General features: G+C 43.0%; 1 protein-coding gene across 19 annotated transcripts in view; it reads left to right on the forward strand.

The window, feature by feature from the left end:
* Positions 1–19,927, forward strand: part of LIMCH1 (LIM and calponin homology domains 1) — a 294,369-nt gene that overhangs the window by 192,869 nt on the left and 81,573 nt on the right. For all 19 annotated transcript variants that reach the window (XM_080927843.1, XM_080927859.1, XM_080927858.1 and 16 more), the window contains exons 4-6: positions 12,941–13,047; positions 17,813–17,843; positions 19,356–19,466. In XM_080927843.1, coding sequence (XP_080783969.1) covers positions 12,941–13,047; positions 17,813–17,843; positions 19,356–19,466 — 249 coding nt within the window. The remainder of the gene's footprint in view (positions 1–12,940; positions 13,048–17,812; positions 17,844–19,355; positions 19,467–19,927) is intronic.

Consider the following 19,927-nt stretch of genomic DNA (forward strand, 5'->3'; position numbering starts at 1 on the left):
GGCTGTTAGGTAGACTTGAATGCATGGTCCTGAGCCAGGAGTCCAGAAAGACAAAGCAAATCAAAGTGACAAAGGCCATACGGTCTTTGGGATTGGGCAGTCTAGACCCTAAATACCCTCTAAAGAACTGGGCTTCAGTTGCTGAGTGATGAGGAATCGTGCTTGAAAAACTTACTTGTTTTTATTGTTTCATTCGATTGCATTTACGTTGTTAACTTTGAGAAACTGAGGCAGAGTTGTGGTTTAGTAGATAGATTTCCATGTTCTTAGAGACCCTAAGTTTGATTAGCTTTGTCTAATATGTTTGCAGTGGTAGTAATAACCAGACATTCTGTTCCCTAAGGACAGGATTTAGGTAGAAAAAAAATCCATTTCTGATCCATTCTGTGAGTGAAGTGTAGTGTTCCTGGGCCAGTTCCCTGCTGACAGTCATTTTTCTCCTGTTGGAAACAGTGCCTAGCCTAACTCTCTTCATTTGCTGGAAGGATTTAGGATCCTATCTGCCCAATCTCTTTAGCCATCATGGGAGACAATTTTCCTCTGTGCAAGCCTACAGGGATGTTTCCCTGGCCTATTCTTCAAATGCAAGTGAGAAAAAAAAACAAAAAACAGTGGGCCTCCTTGTAGAGGAGCCAACAACTTTAGTTGGGAACTGCAGTGAGGACCAACAAGCCAACAGCCAACAGGCAGAGTAGGCAGATGAGAGGTGAAGTACACGTCCCCATATCACAAAGCCCTGGTGTCCTGCTGTTGCAAAGGGTCACCTGTATACCCACTTGAGGCCCACACTGAAGGTCATGCTCCCGTCCCAGCCATATGATGTAGGGACTCCTGCTTCTTGTGTCCCGCAGTTGGGTGAGTGACCCTGTGCTCAGCTGTGCTTGGCTCTGTAATCCACAAATGCCCATTTCCTCTGGGCGTCTCTCATTGGCAAATAAGAACCCAGCCCTTGTTTCGAACCTTCTTACTCAGGGCACTTCACCTGCTACTTTTCACACAGAAAGTATGTGATGAGTTGGTTTAAATGTACATGTGTGAAACTAAATGAACGTTAACATGGCTTAACCTCCAGCTCTTTAACCCTCACCCCAGCCGAGGTGTACGTCTTGCTCCTATTGTTGGAAGGAATATTGGCAGATTTTTTTTCAAAAGGTCTTAGGATATCCTATTTCTATTTTTAAATGCCTTAGGATATCTCATTTCAGTTTTTAAATGAAGGTGTTTTTTAGATGCAAACCTGAGGTGGGTGTGGTGAGAATAATGTCATCTGTGAGAGAGAAGATAGTGAAAGACACCAGACAGATGAAGAACAGAGAAGCAGGGAGCTAACCAGATGTCTTGAAGGATGGGTCCACCGATGTGGGAGCTCACGTATGTGGAGCTTCTCTGGATCCAGAGCAGCACTGTTTCATCCAGTAGCGTCGAAAGCTGCATGTTAGGGGCTTAGAGCTGTCAATAACCAAAGCCCCTCTCACCCCCAAGCTGAGATCTAAGCACAGGAGCAAGACAGAGATCAGACTCTCAGCAGCACCACTGCCCATGAAGCACACCGGAGCACATAGATTCGTAGCTTCCGCCAAGCCCATTTGCTGGTCCTCAGTCTTGAGTTAAACAAATACAGCCATCCATTTTCGCCACAGCTGGACGTCCATGGGCATCCCCCACAGAGAGGCCCCTACCACATGGCAGAGACAAACAGAACACACATGTCCTACAGACAGGCTGTCTGCCGGGGAAAGGATATCCCAAACTAGCTGAGCTGGGTGTGTGCTCCATTTCGTCTCTTGAAGCAGCTCAGGGGAGGAGGATGAGGGGCCAGGGGTATTATATTAGCCAAATTCCCTCTATGTAGAGCTGAGACTGGTTTCTCCTCTTGTACAGAAAAGCCTGCTTTAGCCAGCACACCCGACTGATTCAGCTTGTACTGTTTCTTTTCCCTGTTCTTTGTGCTGTGTTAAAATAGTGGAATCAGGCAATGGAGTTGAACTGGATTCCCAAGGAAGGCAAGGGGGGGGGAGAGAAAAATGAGAGAGAGAGAGAGAGAGAGAGAGAGAGAGAGAGAGAGAGAGACAGAGAGACAGAGAGAGACAGAGACAGAGAGACAGAGAGAGACAGAGAGACAGAGAGCCTTGTGAAGGGAAAAGAATGAGATGCCTGAGAGAAGGGAGAGCCAGTGGGAAGGCAGAGGATATGAGTCAGAATCCCTTTGACAGGGTTGAATAGTGACAACTTAGAAACTCAGTGTGGCAAGGGAAATGGCCTCGCTGGACCTCAGAAATGCCAGGCAGAACCCTGCCATGGTCTGGGCACTGCTCTCTCTCTTTCTCTCTCTCCACTCTGATCCTAGATGCTTCCTAGTACAATACCTGATACACAGGAAGCCCTCAATAAAAATGTGTGCTTTGCAGGGTCCTAAGAGTCGGGAGAGAAAAGCTATGCCAAGTCTATTGTGTGCTGTTACATAAGGGAAAAGTACATAATGCACTTAGAGCGGAAATGTTTGGCACACATCGATAATCCAATAGCTGCCTTCCATATGATGCTCATTTCTGTTAATTGAATAAAAACTGTTGAACTGTCAATGAGTGGATTTTCTGATTAGGAGGACATTACTAATTTTTTTTGAGAATTTTGAGGGAACAGTGGGGTAAAAAATCAATTTATGAATGTCAGAAAGTTATCGTGGAATAAAAGCAATAAAGCCAACCTACAGAGACATTTGGAGAACATTTGGCTGGTGCCCCCTCCCCAGTGCACACTTGCAGTTGGCTCCTAAGCCTCTGTATTGGTCAGTGCCTCACAGTTGAACCTCAGACCAAATAGATGTTTCCAGGGACATGTGGCTCTGAGTAGCGGGTGTTCCAGGTCAAACCTCATTCCTGTCTTCTTCAGCCTCCTCTGGTTCTATCAGATGGTTCCAGTGCCTACAGTACGGACATCAATCACCTAAAATCTCTCCCATCACATCACTGGTTCTTGGACCACTCATCCTTCCTCCTCTCCTCGCTTCTGATTTACTTCCCCCCTAGGTCTTTGAAGAGTCTCTTTGGTGGATCTTCGTCCTGACCAATGAGTCTCTCCCACCAAACCCTACAAATTTGCCTAAGATACAGGTAGGGCTCCAAGACACCACACCAGCTGGCTTAGGTTCCCCACTACCTAGAGATTGTCAAGGATGCCCACACTTCACCATTGGTCTTAAAACTCATATTATTTTCTTCTTCCTACCCTCATTCCTTCTTCTGAACCCTACAATGTGTTTGCTCACCTTCCACCCATTTTTTTCTTCCTTTAACGTCAACAATCCATTCCGATACCACCTTTCTGCTTCAGTTCCCTAAAATCTCCCAGGTGTGGTGGGTTGCTCTTGCCTCTCGGTGGAAGGACTGCTATCCTCATTAAGAGCTAATAAAAATGCACTGACAGTCTAGCAGGCGTTGGTTGTTGTTGGACCCCAGCCAATCCCAAGAGTAAGAACGGAGCCAGTGCAGACCGGGCAGTAACTGTGAACACGGCAGATGCAGGAAACCCCCCTGTTCTATTAATTATGGGATAAGTTCCTGGAGATGTTTTGGTAATGTATTCCTTACGTTTTAAACTTCTTAATTGGGTTTCTGTTGAGTGGAATTTGCTTCAGAGGTAGAAAATCTAACAAAAAAAAAAAAAAACATATTTTAAAAAGGCTTTTATAAGTAGTGTAGAAAAGTAGCATTAATCTTGCTTGTTGGTTTTTCTAACAAGATCTGGTCTTCTCTGATATACTTCCAAATCTCTTTGAGCTATCCTATTGCTTATGAAGGCTTTACAGCAAGCCTGTATTATATAGATAGTGTATTCATCCGATAAGCCCACCGCAGGCAATCACAGCTTACATTTTATAGTTCCCATCTTACAAAACTGAGAACCGCAAAGATGAGCTTATGTGTTACATTTTAAGTACCCGGCCATAGTGAGTCTGTCGGAAGCCTTGGTGTGCGCTGTTTGCGTTTCCCCTGGATTGCAAATCATGTTATCTTTCTCTATTTGAGTAGAAGATAAAACTGAGAAAAATGGCTCTGCACTCTGAAAGGGGTCCACTGATGGCTGGGTGTCTGAGTCACAGTCAGAAAACCGCTTGCCCCTTATGGTGGCTCAAGGAGACAGAGGATGCTTCCTACAGCTAAGGGAAGTGAAGAACAGCTAGAGGTTTCATCTTTGCCGTCTGAGGAAGAGAACAGCAAGAGATGTGGGTGAGGCTGTGGGCTGTGGAGTGTTCCCCATTCCTGGCCCCTCCATCCTGAAGTACTGCCAAGGGTGAAGCAAGTCTCCTCATGGCCAGAGACTGAAGGGATCTGTGATCAAACTGTAGCCAGCAGCAATGAGCACCGGACATCTGTGTGTGTGTCTTCCCACTGCAGGGTTCCGCTTCACTGTGTAACTAAAAGCCCAACGCGTGCTCTGTGGCTCAAGTGGGCCTTTCAGACTGAATTGGGAGAGATGGCTCAAGGATTTATTTCTGTGTAAAAAATTATAAGTGACGACTTACGTATGGGCAGCCACCTGCACGTGACCTTTGTATGCACTAGCCTGCTCCTAAGTTCCAGGCTGCCTGTAGAAGTCAGGTTGATGGCTAACCAGGAGCAAATAGCAGCCGCAGGACTTCAACATCTGCCATGTGCAAGCTACGCACTGTCTCTTTTCTTAGATGCACAAACCGTCCCTCATTCCATCTTCAGTCTTTTCTTGACCTGAGTGGACAAAAATGTCCTAACGCTGCCTTCTATAGACACTCACCTATCCGCAGGGAATACAGTCTCAGATTCCCAGCTGATGCCTGAAACCGCAGTTGGTACCAAACCCTGTCCATACTAGCCCTCGACCCAATGAACAGACATAATTATGGTTGAATCTGAACTGTCTTCCACAATCTTATTCTCTGACTCTAGCTGGTAGTATTTCTTTCACGAGGCTGTGGGCCCTTTGGAGGGTGGTGCCTCTCTGATGCTCAGGCAGTAGTAAGAGGCAGGCCTTTGAAAGGTATGGGCTTGTCATTGATTCTCTGCTTCCTGGCCCACTCTGATGTCAACAGCTTCTACCTCATACTCCTGCCATCATGAACCCCAATGGCTGCTCTGCCCTGATGTGTTGAGATCTCTGAAACCATGAGCCAAATAAGTCTCTTCTCCTCTAATCTGTCTGTCAGACATTCTCTCCTAGTGATGCAAATGTAACTAGTGCACATGTATACCAATAGTGAGTTCAATAGACAAAAATCGTGAGATGTTAGTAACAGCTAATAGTTAACAAGGGTGGTAATGAACTGTAATGAAATTGTCAGGACAGTTATGCTGTGCTTTGAGGGCCATTGTTAATTGGGATAAGGATTACTTAAACTTGTGGTGACTCTCCAGTTGATCTGATGACCAAGATGGCTGCAGAGTAGCTAATGTGTAGGTAGTGTATGCAGCAAGAATGCACTAGACACAGGAAATGACTCAAATCTTGGGCAGGATGGATTGGCATGGTCTAGCACTTTATCACATTATCTAGAACAGCATGCAAAGTAGGATGTATGAATTATTTACTTCTGGAATTTTCCATTTCATACTTTTAGACCGTAGTTGACTATGGGAATAATTGAAACCTTGGAAAGCAAGCCTGAAGATAAGGGGGGAGCTACTGTAATGAGTGCCTGGAATATGCCAGACTGTTGAGCTCTGCTTTTAATGTATGTTTCCTATAATTCTGATTTCCACATCTGCAAGGTTGATAGCATCCCCCACCTTAAAGATTAGAGATGTGAAGATCAGGAAGGTTGAGAAGTCTATCTAGGAACACACACCCAGAATGCAGATGAGGCTGTGGTTTTAATGGAAGTTCTGACTCCAAAGCGGGGTGTGTGTGTGTGTGTGTGTGTGTGTGTGTGTGTGTGTGTGTGTGTTTGTGTGTAGATCAGATGAGGCTGTGGTTTTAATGGAAGTTCTGACTCCAAAGCGGTGTGTGTGTGTGTGTGTGTGTGTGTGTGTGTGTGTGTGTGTGTAGATCAGAGAATGACCTATAGGAGTCTGTTCTCTCTTTCCACCTCATAGGTCTCTAGAATGAGGTCAGATGAAGGACATCAAGCTTGGCAGCAAAGGCCTTTACCCACTCAGCTAGCTTTCTCCCTCTTCATATGGATTTTGAAAGAAAAAATAGCTAAATATGTAAAGGATCGTGAAGAATAAAAAATATTATTCATCATTAAAATGTCTAGAAGGCTACATGGTACATTATATTTACATATTTAAATGAATGTATATTACCTGTGATAACAACCACATCATGGGATTAGGGGCTATCCTATGGTTAGGGAATATCCTGAGCTGGGCCATCTTTGAGTGGGAAGAGAAGGGGAAAAGATCTAAAATCTTCAGAGCAAGAATTATCAGGAATGTGTAAGGTCAGGTCTCCAATAAGACTCTGGAAAGTGTTTTCAGTCACTGGACAGACTCACACATCAGTGGGATGGGAACACACTGGGGCCTAACCAAGAAGTTAATGCATCGTTCTAGAAACTGATTCAAAGCCATGGTCAACAGCATGGGGAAGTCTGTGTTTCACGGAGACCCTCATGTCCTTTCTGCTCTGTCAGACTTACTCTCTGTCAACAGAACCTGTTGTGACCCCAGTGGCTCTTCAGCCATCTCCTCAGAGGTAACAGCTTTTCTCCCTTGAATTTTGCAGAGTTGATTTTTATCATTAGGGTCTAGAGTCCTGACTTATCCTTAGCTGAATCAACAAACTCGAAAGTGTTCTCCACATATTTCCTGGTCAGGAAAACACATTAGAATATTACGTGAATAACTGAATATTTTTCAACTAACACATAATAAGCTAATTATCACTTGTAGGCCAAATCCTGCCCAGAGTCTGCCTGTGTAAGGGTCATGTATCAGAATACAAATCCACGCCTTTACGTGTGTACTTCCCAGTCACTACAACAGCACTGAGTTATGTTTTAAGAGTCTACCATATGATCCCCAAGGCCAAAGGAATTTACAATCTCACCCTTTACAAAAAGCGTTTTCCGGCCCCATCCACATTCACCAGTTCTGAATATTTGCTATTTGAATCACTCCTCTTTCTAAAACACATAAAAACACGCAAGGCTCCCATCCGTCCCTGCCTCTCCACCCCTGTTATATGACCTCTCTCTTTGTACATGTGAAGATACGTTTGTGCACATAGACATATGCATGCACTTTTATTTGAGCCACTTAGAGGTGGTGTTGTAGATGTCATAACACCCTTAAATAACCCCACTGTATGTTTATAACTAAGGCATCAACTCACTGTTTAAATTTCACTGCTCAGTCTTATTTGCTTTTCCTTCTAGAGTCTGGAATTCAGTTAGGGCTAACACATTACCTCTGGGCAGCATGTATTTTTGTTTACTGGGTTTTTTTTTCATAACAATGATTTTTTCCCCCAGTTCCTAAAAACCAACCCCAAAGATTACCAGGTCTTAGTGGAGTCATTAGCTCTGTGTAAGTGAGACCTACGTATAAAAGTCATTGTGGTAAATCTGTGTCTCCCATTTCTTCTATGGGACTGAGATGGTTACGTGGGTTAGTTCTGAACTTGAGCTACTAAGATGTAGGCTTTGCTTGAAATCGTAATGGAGAGACATGTCAGTGTGTAGAAAAGGTGGATGAGAAAAAGCTGGATGCCTCACGTTGTAATTGAGAACGCCATCCTTCCTGCCTGCTCCTGTGGCTGGCCTCTGTTAGCTCTTGGCTGGGTGGCTCTTCCTTCTGGCTTTGCATCTGACTGGGGCTTGGCTCTTCTCCAGCATCATTAGGTTACAGCAAGGAGTTGGAAACAGACCTACAGTTATTTAAATCTCCCAACCCAAATCGTTCCTGCTGGCTGCCATACAAAGCTTGTATGTTTGTAGGCTGTGTGCTGAATAGTGCGCTGTGTTCCCGAGAGCATGCGTGCATCTGGGGACTTGCACAGGAAGAAGACCTTCTTGTTTTTTACGTTCATGATCCAGGATGCCACAGTCCCAGGGAGCTGTGTGTGAAGGTCAGAGGCCTGTCCTTTATTGTGGTCGCTGGTGATCTGTAGAGAGTACCAACTCACTTTCTTATTTCCTGACAGGCACTCACTTCAATCCCAAAGACTCAGATGCTCACTGAAGCCCAGCTGACATCTGTACTCCTTACTGCCTCATTTGCAATTGCCTTCTTCAGTAAAGACTATGTTTACCCCTCTGAGATATGGACTCAAAACACAGGGGTGTGCCTGATTTTGAACTTGGCGGTCTCAGAGCCAGTGGTGTCTCTAGAAGTTTTAGGGCCAAAAAGAATGGGAGAGAGACAGAAAGAGCCAGGTCAGTGGGGGGGGGGGGGGAGGGAGGGAGGATGGGAAGGAAGATGGAAGGGAGGAATGAGAGGGAGGGAGGATAAATTTGTGTTCTGGTGAGAGGCAAAGCAGGAAAGGGAAAAATAGAGAGGATTACCAAGAGTTCATGGCTGGAGAGGCCTACCTAGGGAATTCAAGACTGGGTTGGGTCATAGAATAAGATCCTATCCAAAAATATAAAACAAAAGTAATTGGTTAATTAATTTAATAATAGGATGGTCCAAGTATAAATAAAAAAAATTGTATCCTTTAAAAGGGACTTAATGTATTTCTTAGTGTGTTATCCTTCCCTTGATTTATTTATTCCTAGGACAGAATTTTGTAGTGAAAAATATTTTGTTGACAAAATGAGAACTCAGGAGTTAGATGTGAGCTACTAAATTTAATTATTTAAACAACATGGGAAATGTCTAAAGAAGAGAATGCCCAGGAACTGAACAGCCTCAGATATGCTGTGGCTAGTGCACAGTTAGCCAAAAGAGGCCATGCGCAGAGTGGTATGGGGCACTTCCTGCCTCCACAAGAAGCCCAGAAAGCATGCTGGGATGAAGGCGTCTCAGCTTTAGAAGAGGCTGCCCTGTCTCCCCACTGCTGTCCCATCTGATATCTCTTAAATCTTTCTGCCATACCATTGACTTTCTTCTGGCTCCCAGCCCAACCATCTCCTTCCAGTAGCCACCTGGGTCCTCAGTTCTCAGTTCCAGCTGCTGAACATCTGTAAGAGTCTCTGGGATCAGTCCCACTCTCCGTAGCCCCACTGCCCTTTGGTACTGACCTCAAATTCTATGCTTGGATTCATCAGACATACCCCCACTGTTTTGCAACCTGCATCTCTTGCTGATTGCAACTTTGAACCATTGCATAATTGTTCTAGGCTGCAGATCATTCATCTGTCAGTTGAGGATAAACAGTGCAGGGTTTAAATAAATTAATGTAATAAATGAATCCCTTGGAATGATGTTGGGTGCATAAAATGGGCTACAAACAGGTCAACAGCTTTCTACAATTGCTCTTTAGGGCCCAAGCATGTTCATTTTTTTTTAATTGCCACATCAAAAATTACCATTAATATCCAGAGAAATTCCTACTTCACATCATCTATAAATTGGATATCCAGATAGGGTGATACTGAGCTTTTTGCTCAGAGTATCACAGGACTGAAACCAGGATGCCAGTAGGGTCAAGATACTGTGCATCTTCCAAGCCTATCCCAAGCTCATAGCAGTTAACAAAATCCAAGCTTCTGCAGCTGAGGTGTTCAGGGCCAGCAGGAACTCTGTCACTTTCTGTTTAAAAGATCCCTAGTTATATCATTGCCAATCAGATAATCTTTGTCTTGGTTAACTTAGAGGTGATTGTTTAATGCCATAACATTATCAGGGTCATGGGTTTCCCTTGTTCTCAAGGGGAGACTACTTAGGGTGCGTTCATCTGGAGCTGGGATTCTTAGGGGCCTGAGGGTCCTGCCTACACACTGGGTAATTAAAAATACTATCTTTTGCCATTCTCTTTGAGTACCTGGTATGAACCTGGTAATCACCAGTCTGAGTTCAGCTGTTTAGAGCAATTTTTTTCAGCATCCAGAGGTTTTCACATGGAAACTGGCTAACATTTCTTGTTCTGCTGGGTTTTTGTTTGTTTTGTTGTTGTTCCTCCAAACTGATGGAGTCAATAAGTCCTATGGAAGTCTCTCAAGAAGAGGATTGTTATATGTTTGTAGCAATACATCTGTTGACCAGTTGTTCTGGGGCCTTCAAAGGATGGCCCACAGTTTGGATTAACTTTCAGAACTATTCATTTATTCCTAAGACCTCCTAACAGATGGGCAGCTCAAATAGAACCCCCCTTGATTATGAGTGTGATTGCCAGCCAACCTGCTCCTCTTCCGGTTCAATGTCAATCTATGCCTTCCAGGAAATGTTCTCCTAAGAAGGGTCTTTGCACTGTTTTCAAAAGCGTTTCTTTGCCTTTCATTTTCCTTCCCAAATAAGTGTAGAAGATGGTTTCTTCTTCTTCTTCTTCTTCTTCTTCTTCTTCTTCTTCTTCTTCTTCTTCTTCTTCTTCTTCTTCTTCTTCTTCTTCTTTTTCTTCTTCCTCTTCCTCCTCCTCATATTCCTCCTCCTCCTTAACATTTATCAAGCAAAGTAGTAGGTTTCATCATAACTTTATTTGTATCATTATATCTTGTTCCTTGGCTAACCCCACTCTTCTCCCACACCCTTCAACCTGCTGTTCCCTTCCTCCCAGAGAACAGTGGAGAAAGAGTAATGGGGAGTAAATGTGGCAAGAAAGAGATGGAGGGACTGGATTTCTTTTATCTTTTAATTTATATTACAACCCATTAAAAAGGTATTTTTCAGTAAAAGCCCATAGTGGATGTATGAAGGGTATAAAATTGGCAAAGGATATTCTTAAATCAGTTAATAAGAAAAATGTGCAGAGAAGAACACAACTAGGCAACAAAACTTTATTATTTTTAAGTTTTCTAGTTTCATGGTGTCTTGTTTTGTGTGTGTGTGTGTGTGTGTGTGTGTGTGTGTGCTGTGTGTCCATGTACTTTTCTGTTGCTGTTATAAAACAGTGTGACTAACAAAACTTATAAAAGAAAGTGTTTGACTGGGCTCATAGTTTCAGAGGGTTTGAGACCATGATGGCAGTGCAAAGGCATGGAAACAGAACAGAAAGCAGAGAAATCACGCTGGGAATGCTGGGAGTCTTTTGAAGCTTCGAAGTCCACCCCCAGTGACACACTTCCTTCAACAAAGCCACACCCCCTACTCCTTCCCAAACAAATCCACCACTAGGAACTAATCATGCAAATACATGAGCCAATGGAGACCATTCTCATTCAAATGAACATACTGTCCATCTTCCTTTTTGAGACAAGGTCCCCTGGAGCTTACCAGTTATACAATCTAGCCAGAGAACACTAGAACTTTTTCTGCCTCCAGATTCCTGGTGCTGGGATTTCAGGCGTGTGCTGTCATGTCTGGCTTTTGTTGCTGTAGTTGTTGTTTGTGGGTTTTTTTTTTTTTTTTTTTTTTTTTTTTTACTGTACCTGCATTTATAAAAGAAAGGAATGTTGGCTATTTTAGAAGGTAGCTTGTAATTCTCTTTTCTGATTTATTCTTTTTTTAAAAAAAACAACTTTATTTTACAAAACAAAGATAAATGTACAGATTTTAAACATTTTTTTGCTTAAAATTATACATTTTTGTCAGTACTTTTTTCAGATTTTAACATCATTTTTACATAAAACTATATGAATATATTTTTTAGTCAGTACTTAATTTTTTTCAAGGTTTGATAGTATGCCTTAAAAACTTAATAGTTACAATGAGCTAAAGTACATGTAAAACAAAATATAACATGGAAATAGTTAAAGTTTTCTTGTTTTGTAAATATTTTTTTGTTTTGTTTTGTTTTCTTTATTTCTTGGACTTCATACAGTCTGTGAGTTGTTTCTGGGGGAGTGCGAGCCTCTGGGGTTAGCATCCCACTATCAGTGACTGCATATTATGTCTGTTCTTTTGTGACTGGGTTATCTCACTCAGGATGATATTCTCTAGATGCAGCCATTTTCTTAAGAATTTGGTTAAGTCATTGTTTCTGGTGGCTGAGTAGTATTCCATTGTGTATATGTACCACAATTTTTGTATCCATTCATCTTCTGAAGGACATCTGGGTTCCTTCCAGCTTCTGGCTATTATAAATAGAGCCGCTATGAACATTGTGGTGCATGTATCTTTGTTGTGTATTAAAGTGTCTCTGGGGTATATTCCCAGAAGTGGAATAGCTGGGTCTTCAGGTAGTACTATATCCAATTTTCTGAGGTATCCCCAGACTGATTTCCAGAGTGGTTGTATTAGCTTGCAACCCCACCAACAGTGGAGAAGTGTTCCTCTTTCTCCGCAGCCTCGCCAGCATCTGCTGTCATCTGAGTTTTGGATCTTGGCCAATCTGACTGGTGTGAGGTGGAATCTCAGGGTTGTTTTGATTTGCATTTCCCTGATGGCTAAGGATGTCGAGCACTTCCTCAGATGTTTCTCGGCCATTCGGTGTTCCTCAACTGAGAACGTTTTGTTTAGCTCTGTACCCCGAGATCAGAACTCAGATAGTCCTGCTTGCTTAGCAAGCACTCTACCAACTAAACCATTCCCTACCCAGCTCTAAAATATTTTAAAAAGTATCCATTGATACCAAGTTTTAAACAAGAAGGCATGAGCAAAGGACTTAGAAGCAATAGAAACTACCTGGCTCTTAAAAGTATGGCTCCTTAAGATGCCACATCCCCTTTGTAGCGTCATTTGTTTAAACGTATAAAGCTAAAGGGAAAGTTGAATTGGGCAATGGCTAGCTAGGGTTTTGGAAATCTGAAGTGTCCATTTCTTCTGGTATTTTCTAACTGCAATTTTGTTGGGTGACAAATTTGATTTATTTGAATTTAGCAGCCATGATGGCTAGTACCTTGACAGCAATGTGGACTATTAACAAAGTGAGGTTGACTCACAGAGACAATCTAAAATAACACTTGGGCTTCTTTTCTTCCTTCTAGGACAATACCATCTTATTCTTGAGAGGCTGTAAGGAGCTTGGCCTTAAAGAATCTCAACTCTTTGACCCGAGTGACCTTCAGGATACCTCCAACAGGGTCACTGTCAAGTGAGTAATGCCTGATTTATGTTTAAAGGAAACCCTTGGTATTTTGATTTGCATTTTTTGGGAGGATGTTGTAAGTTCTAAGGGGTAGAAGATTAGGTATTCTCAATAAAGTAAAATTGTGCAATCAAAAGCAAGCATTCACAACCCAGTGTCCTGCCCCTCTGTGCAGAACAAGTTTTCAAATACACATAGAACCAGAATTTTAGAAAATGTTAAGTAAGGTTTAACAGTGAGGCTACAGACAAATATGTACAAAATCTGTGTACCTTAGATAGCATCCCTTTTACTGGCTCCAATGGAGCCATTGAATAGGCTCTTGGCAGACTGCACAGGAGGTGAACAGATTGTGCACGCTGCTGATGATGTAGAGAAGGCATTTGCTGGTGGCGAGCTGGCTTCTGCATTTACATTTGCAGCCATTTTTTCGTATGTGACGGTGATTAAGCTTTTCAGAGATGGATCATTGGCCTTTTGGCCATTTCTGCCTGTATCTATTTAGTGAACCATAATTGGGGCCAAAGAATTCTTGAGATAGGATTAGTTTCTGAATAAAGAGATAGCTCAAGATCTGAGTAAGAAGATTCATCCTTATAGGATGGCAAAAATAGGTTGTCTGTAGCCCAGGGATTCTGCAGAGCCTGTGATATCATATAGCACATTTGTCATTTTATTCAAACAGTATGTAGCAGGAATATGGTTGAACAAAAAGCTGGAGTCTCTCTGTGGCTGGAGAGATGGCGCAGTGGTTAAGAGAAGATAGCACTCTGGTGGGGGACCCCACTTTGGTTTTCAGCATCCACATTAGGCAACTTAGAACCTCCCATAACTCCAGCTCCAGAAGATCTGTCTCTCTTTTAGCCTCCATGGGCTACCTACATTCATGACTCATGCCCATATACTGACATACACAGATACACATAACTAAAAATAAGCCTTTCGAAGAGTATCTAAAAGTCAGGTAGCATAGAGTGTGGTGGCCTATCCTGTAGTTTCAGTGGGTGGGCAGCAGATGCAGGAGGATCTCTACAAGACCAAGGCCAGCTTTGTGTATGTAATGCAAATACCAGGCAAACCAGGCTCTATAAGGGCAGCCCTGTTACAAATTACAACCATAACAATAAAGCCTAGTACGATGAATTGAGCGGAAGGCATCCTGCAATTTGATCATTTGGGGCAGTGCCCTTTTTCATAGACGAATGGAAGGGAGAGAAGCCACAGGTCAGAGGGGTCCTTTTTATTTTGTTTCCGGATCTTGATTTCCTAATGGGAAACTTGAAACTACTGAATGAAGGAAGGGAGGGAGGGAGTTTACAGTGATTCATGACTGGGAACAAGGAGAGTGAGCCATGACTGATGAGCTAAAGTTACATCTGTATTTTTAATGGACTGTTCTTCAGTATTTCTCAGGGAAAGTGCATTTAAGTGAAAAAAACACAAGGAAAGTTACAATGTTGCACCAAAGAAGCCTCCATAGGCCTCTCGATAACCATCACATGCCTCATCTGTTACTGAGCTAAGTCTTAACTCTGCAAAGTTCTCATTTAATTTTGGGAAATAATCTTAGGTTCTGGCTAAATTCACATTTCCAGTCTCACCTGCAAGGCAAGTGACCAGAAACAATAGCAGCTGTGCATTGCCATAGGTAATCATCAGTCACACACTCACTGGGGAAGGAGAAGAAAAATTTACTCTGGTGCTTTACTTTAGCTACTTTTGTCATTATCATCCTCAATGTCATCATGGTCGTCATCATCATCGTCATCATCATCATCATCAACTTTTGGCTATCTTTAGACTAGAAATTAACAGAGCAGGTGAATTCCAAAGCCAGTTGGTTTCAGAATCTAAAACAGAAACTCGGATCTTCATTGCTTGTCTATGATAATCAAGGCATCCGAGAGCTGGGTAGAGCCCCAGGTCTGGAGCTGGCTAAGTCTGTAGCTTGCTGAGTGTCTCAGCACCAAGTTCTCATCTACAGAATGTGACAGATGAATTAGTCTTCCAGATGTGACTCTGAGGAACTTGGTCATTGCAGACCTGAGGAAGCAAGGCAACCAACTCCTAAAGAAATACACTAATTCAGAGAGACTGGAAGCAACCCACCAGGAGAAAGTCACATAGTCTCGAGTGGTCACAGTCCTTTGTAGGGCAGCATATTCATCTTGTCCTTCTGGTCTTTCCATCTTTGTCTTCTTCTCCTTCCTCTACCTTCCCTTTCTTAGCCTTTCCTCTTATCTACCTCACTTTCTGTTTCTTTCCTTTTTAGACCACCTTCACTTGTGCAGTGCAATCCTTAGACACACCTTCCCCTTAAGACTCTGTACCTTCATTCATCCAATGAACAAATAATTACTGAGTAGCTACCGTGTGTGAAATATTTCCAGCTTCCTTGAGAAAAATGCACAAGGAAGAAAACCAGGGTTCTTTGTTTATCTTGAATTCCTACTGCAGAAAGAAATCATAAGAAAGAAAATAACCATTGGGGAGTGAGAATTCAGAGAAGATCATGTAAAAGATGGAGGTGGGAAAGATAGTGATCTGTCTGGAAGGGGTCAAGGATAGCCCATCTGAAGGGGTCAAGGATAGCTCATCTGAAGGTCAAGGATAGCCCATATGAAGGGGTCAAGGATAGCTCATCTGAAGGTCAAGGATAGCCCATATGAAGGGGTCAAGAATAGCTCATCTGAAGGTCAATGATAGCCCATATAAAGGGGTCAAGGATAGCTCATCTGAAGGTCAAGGATAGCCCATCTGAAGGGTTTCAGCTGGAGCATCAGCTGTGGGGTGATTTGCTGGCAAGGTGGAGGAAAAGCAAGAAAAGGCCAAGGAAAAGGAAGCCGTTGATGCTTGAAAGAGAAGGCCAAGCACCTAGTGAGGGCAAATGGAGTGGGAACAGCCATCCACACACAATGGGGATGTTGAACTTGGAGTCAGTATGCAGAGAGATTGTCTCACTGGGTTGGCATTTAGAAAATCATAAAGAATTTATACTAAAATTACGTCACAAATTAATTTGTGGAGCTTAGGAGGGCTTTTGGCTTTAGCAAGAATGTCGGAGGGGAACATGGCGTACATTGTCAGAGTCACCGTGTTTTCACAGGTGATCCTGCTTTGGTTTGGCACTAGCCAGAGACTGGTTTTTAAAGTGTTGACTTTGTTGCTCAGATGGATCCAAGCACCACCGCAGTAATTCTGTGGCTCCCCTGCTGAGAGTTCAGCTTACAGCATAAAAGGGAGAGTATCACTTTAACATGTGTTAGTAGCATCGGCAAAGAGATATAGAATAGAGAAAGATTCCATGGGGACATTTGTATTTGTATAAAATTGTCTTTGAACAATAAAAACACTCCAGTTTGCAGTGTTGGTCATTTTTCTTGCTTTTTCTCTCCCAAATTTGACTTAAATGCACAAAAAAAAAAACACATTTTCAAGGGGGAAAAGCCTGCAAGTCATTACGTCATTGGCTGTGTAATTGTGTGAACTCCACCTGTAAAGACTACCAGACAAATCTGACGGCCAGCTCAGAAGGGTGCATAGCAAAGACCTTCCAGGGAACCAATAGTACGGGAGTATGGCGGGGCCGTGGATGGCTCCTGGGGCAAGAGTCTCTCTGAAAACTGGGAAGCATTTCCGTAACGAGTGGCTCTGTGGAAACCACTCTACAAATCTTCTGTGAGGCCCTGGGGTGTGCCACATAGTTTCTAGCAACCAGTCACAGTGTCAGCCAGTGAACGTCTCTTGTCAATACAGGAAAGGGGTTGTTTTCCCTATTCTTTTTGTTCTAAGATATTTTAGATCTTTGGATTTTTGTTTTCTCATTTTTCTGCTGCTAGATTTAAAAAAAAAGCAGATATGTTTGTTTGTTTAAACTCAAAAACATAAGATCACTTTCTTGATCAAATGTACATTGTGTGGATGCTTGTCCGAACTGAAGGGCTGATCTTGTGCTTCTCTTTACAGAACAGGACTAGCACAGTCCTTCCGAGATCAGTCAACTCAAAACTGCCTGCCGCCCCATCATACATAGTTTGTTAGATTAGGCCAGAACTAAGGGACCACGGTCTGGATGCTCTGAGGCATTCTTGGCTCGTTTGAAGCAGGGACTTTCTACTCCCCTCCTTCACCAAAATGACCAGAGAAAAGAAACCCAACATTCATTTTCCAAATACTTATTTGTCAATATATTCGAGGAGTTTTCAAAGACCGTTGGAAACATTTTGATATTTCATGGTGAGAATAGTTCAGAGCGTTGGTGGTTTTGAGTTATGGAATGAACATTTATGTGGACTTGGGAACACATGTGCAGGCATTTGGAAATAGCATGCATACTTTTCTGTTTATGGCAAATTTTTCATTCTAATTTGTAGCCAGCACAGAAAAAGGAAATGTTTGAATAGCACTGATTCTTATGCACACACTTTCAACTATAAACAGTTCCAGTGCTAAACAGAATTCTCATCTTTTGTATGCTAACAAGAATCCACCCTTTCCTGGTCTACTGAGCAACTTCAATCCTACCTGGCCCTGCATTTGTTTGGTTTTTTGTTTGTTTGTTTGTTTGTTGTGTTGTGTTTTGTTTTTCTCCACAATTTATCCTACAGCTGAAACCACCAGCCATAGGCCTTAAAAGTCCAGCAATATTCTAATATTTTTCTGGCTTTTGTTTTATGAGACTTTTTTTTTGCAAGTGTTAGAGGTGTTTAAGGAAAGCCACATCATAGAAACTGCTATTCTAATAATGTTTTGTTTTCCTTTCCTGACCTAGGAACCTCGATTATAGCAGGAAGCTGAAAAACGTAAGTGTTGTAACTTCTCTCTCCACATCTGTAAACTTTTGACTTTAGTGGTCCAAGGCTGACCTTTAGCTAAATTCGGTGGGTCCGATTGACCTTACTAGAAAGATTGATTCTTAAGAGAAAGTATATGCACCATTTATAGACTAAATGATAACTGTGCTGGTGTGAAAGTAGTAGATTTGGGGGTTTCTCTCTAATCAGAGTTCATTCTAGAAGTAAATGAAGGGCTTGTGTCCCATGTGCAGTTCGTGTTCTTAAAACACACAGGAACCGGTTTCAACTCTAACATTAGCCATTTCCGCTTGTGGTCCAGATGGGACCGCAGTCAGCACATGTTGGTTATGTATAGTCTGGTGAGTGTCCTGATGTTTGGGATTGTCTGTCCTCTGGAAATTTATCTGTAAGAACTCAGTTACTAAGAGACCTTCTGGAAGTTTTGAAGGAATCATGATGTAAGAGTTTCCCACGGAGGTAGAAAACCGAGTCACAGCATAGTACTGCAGCACACGGCTCTGCTTTGGGCCCATGGCCAACTGGCCCCACATGCCTATAGTTCATTATCCAGAGCATCTGCCCACCATGGGGAAGGCCGTGCAGTAAGTTCTTCCCAGCAGGGATGCAGCAAAAGTCCAGAATGTGAACAGGAAGCCTAAGCTCTTGCGTGGCCTTCTGTTCCTATATCTCCCTGTAATTCAGCTAAGGAGTGCATCGTTATCCCATCTGATACTTTTTTCCTCTAAGTCAAAATAAAGAACGGTTTTGCTTTTGTGGACGTTTCTTTGGAAAGAAAGGACAAAGCTTATGTAGGTTAGTAACCTCAGACCACTGGATGTTCATAAGCATTCTTCAGCATCCAAGTTTGTTTAATTGATAGCAATTGTGCCAAGGATAAAATATCTCCATCTCACATTAATGGGGATGTGGCATCGCTTGGATGAGGGAGGGACCAGCGTGTCTCACTCTCTGTGCGTTTCTGTCTTCTGACTTCACTTAGATGCACCGTGCTGATCCTGTGCCCAGAAGCACTCACTAACCTTTATCCTTTAGGATAATTGCCATCCATCCTGGCAGGTTCTCCATGCGCACGGAAGTAGAAATTAAGGGGCTTCGAAAGCACCCATCTCAAATGGAGCTGACAGTCTCCTGCATTGCTCGTCTGGGTGAAAACTCCAAAGAGTTGGTGGGAAACCCACAGCCTGACGAGTGTCATCTTGGGGGATTTATTTTCCCTTCCCGCTCACTTTGAGATCACCTTCTCACAACCTCCATTTTTTCCTTAGAGCTGAGACTTAATTGACTGAACCGTGTGTTCTGGGCCAACTGAGGCAGCACTGAGTTCTCATTATTATGCTCTCAGATGAATGGATTCAAGCATGCACTGGTTTCCACACGTCAGGGCTGCTGAGTTGTTCCTTCCTGCTTTGCTGTTCCTGGGGCAATACTGATCCTCCTGTTGAAAAACCACTCCTCGGGACAAATCTTCTCACTCTTGTGCGTTCTTTGGTTCCACAGGTGTTGGTGACCATTTACTGGCTGGGGAAAGCCGCAAACAGCTGTGCATCCTACAGTGGAGCCACACTGAACCTGAAGGAGTTTGAGGGACTGTTGGCTCAGATGCGAAAGGTAACTTGGCGTGAGCCCATCATCCCCTGAGGGCTAGACGAAGTGGGAAAGCAACTTGTTTTTATGATCATTGATGTTCTGCAGTTGGAGACATGGCTCCATGGGGAAGGACACTTGATATTCTTCCAGAGGACCTGGGTTCAATTCCCAGCACCCACCTGGCAGTTCACAACCATTGGTAACTCTAGTCCCAAGGGCTATGATGCCCTCTTCTGACCCTTATGGGCATGTGTATGAAGAAAACACTCATAAACAGGTTTTTTTTTTTTTTAAGTTTTTACTAAAATGGCAATAATTACAGTTTGGCATGGTAGGACTGTACTGACCAAAGTATGTGCTCAAGAAAAGAGCCATTTGTCATTTGTCTTACCCTAGAGCATATTTGCCTCTTGACTTTCACAGCACTACAAGGTCTGCATCTTATGCTCTTTGGTGAATGGAGAATCTGAGCTGGCTCCTGC

Source organism: Micromys minutus (genome assembly GCF_963924665.1).
Source record: "Micromys minutus genome assembly, chromosome: 1".
Classification (NCBI taxonomy): Eukaryota; Metazoa; Chordata; class Mammalia; order Rodentia; family Muridae; genus Micromys; species Micromys minutus.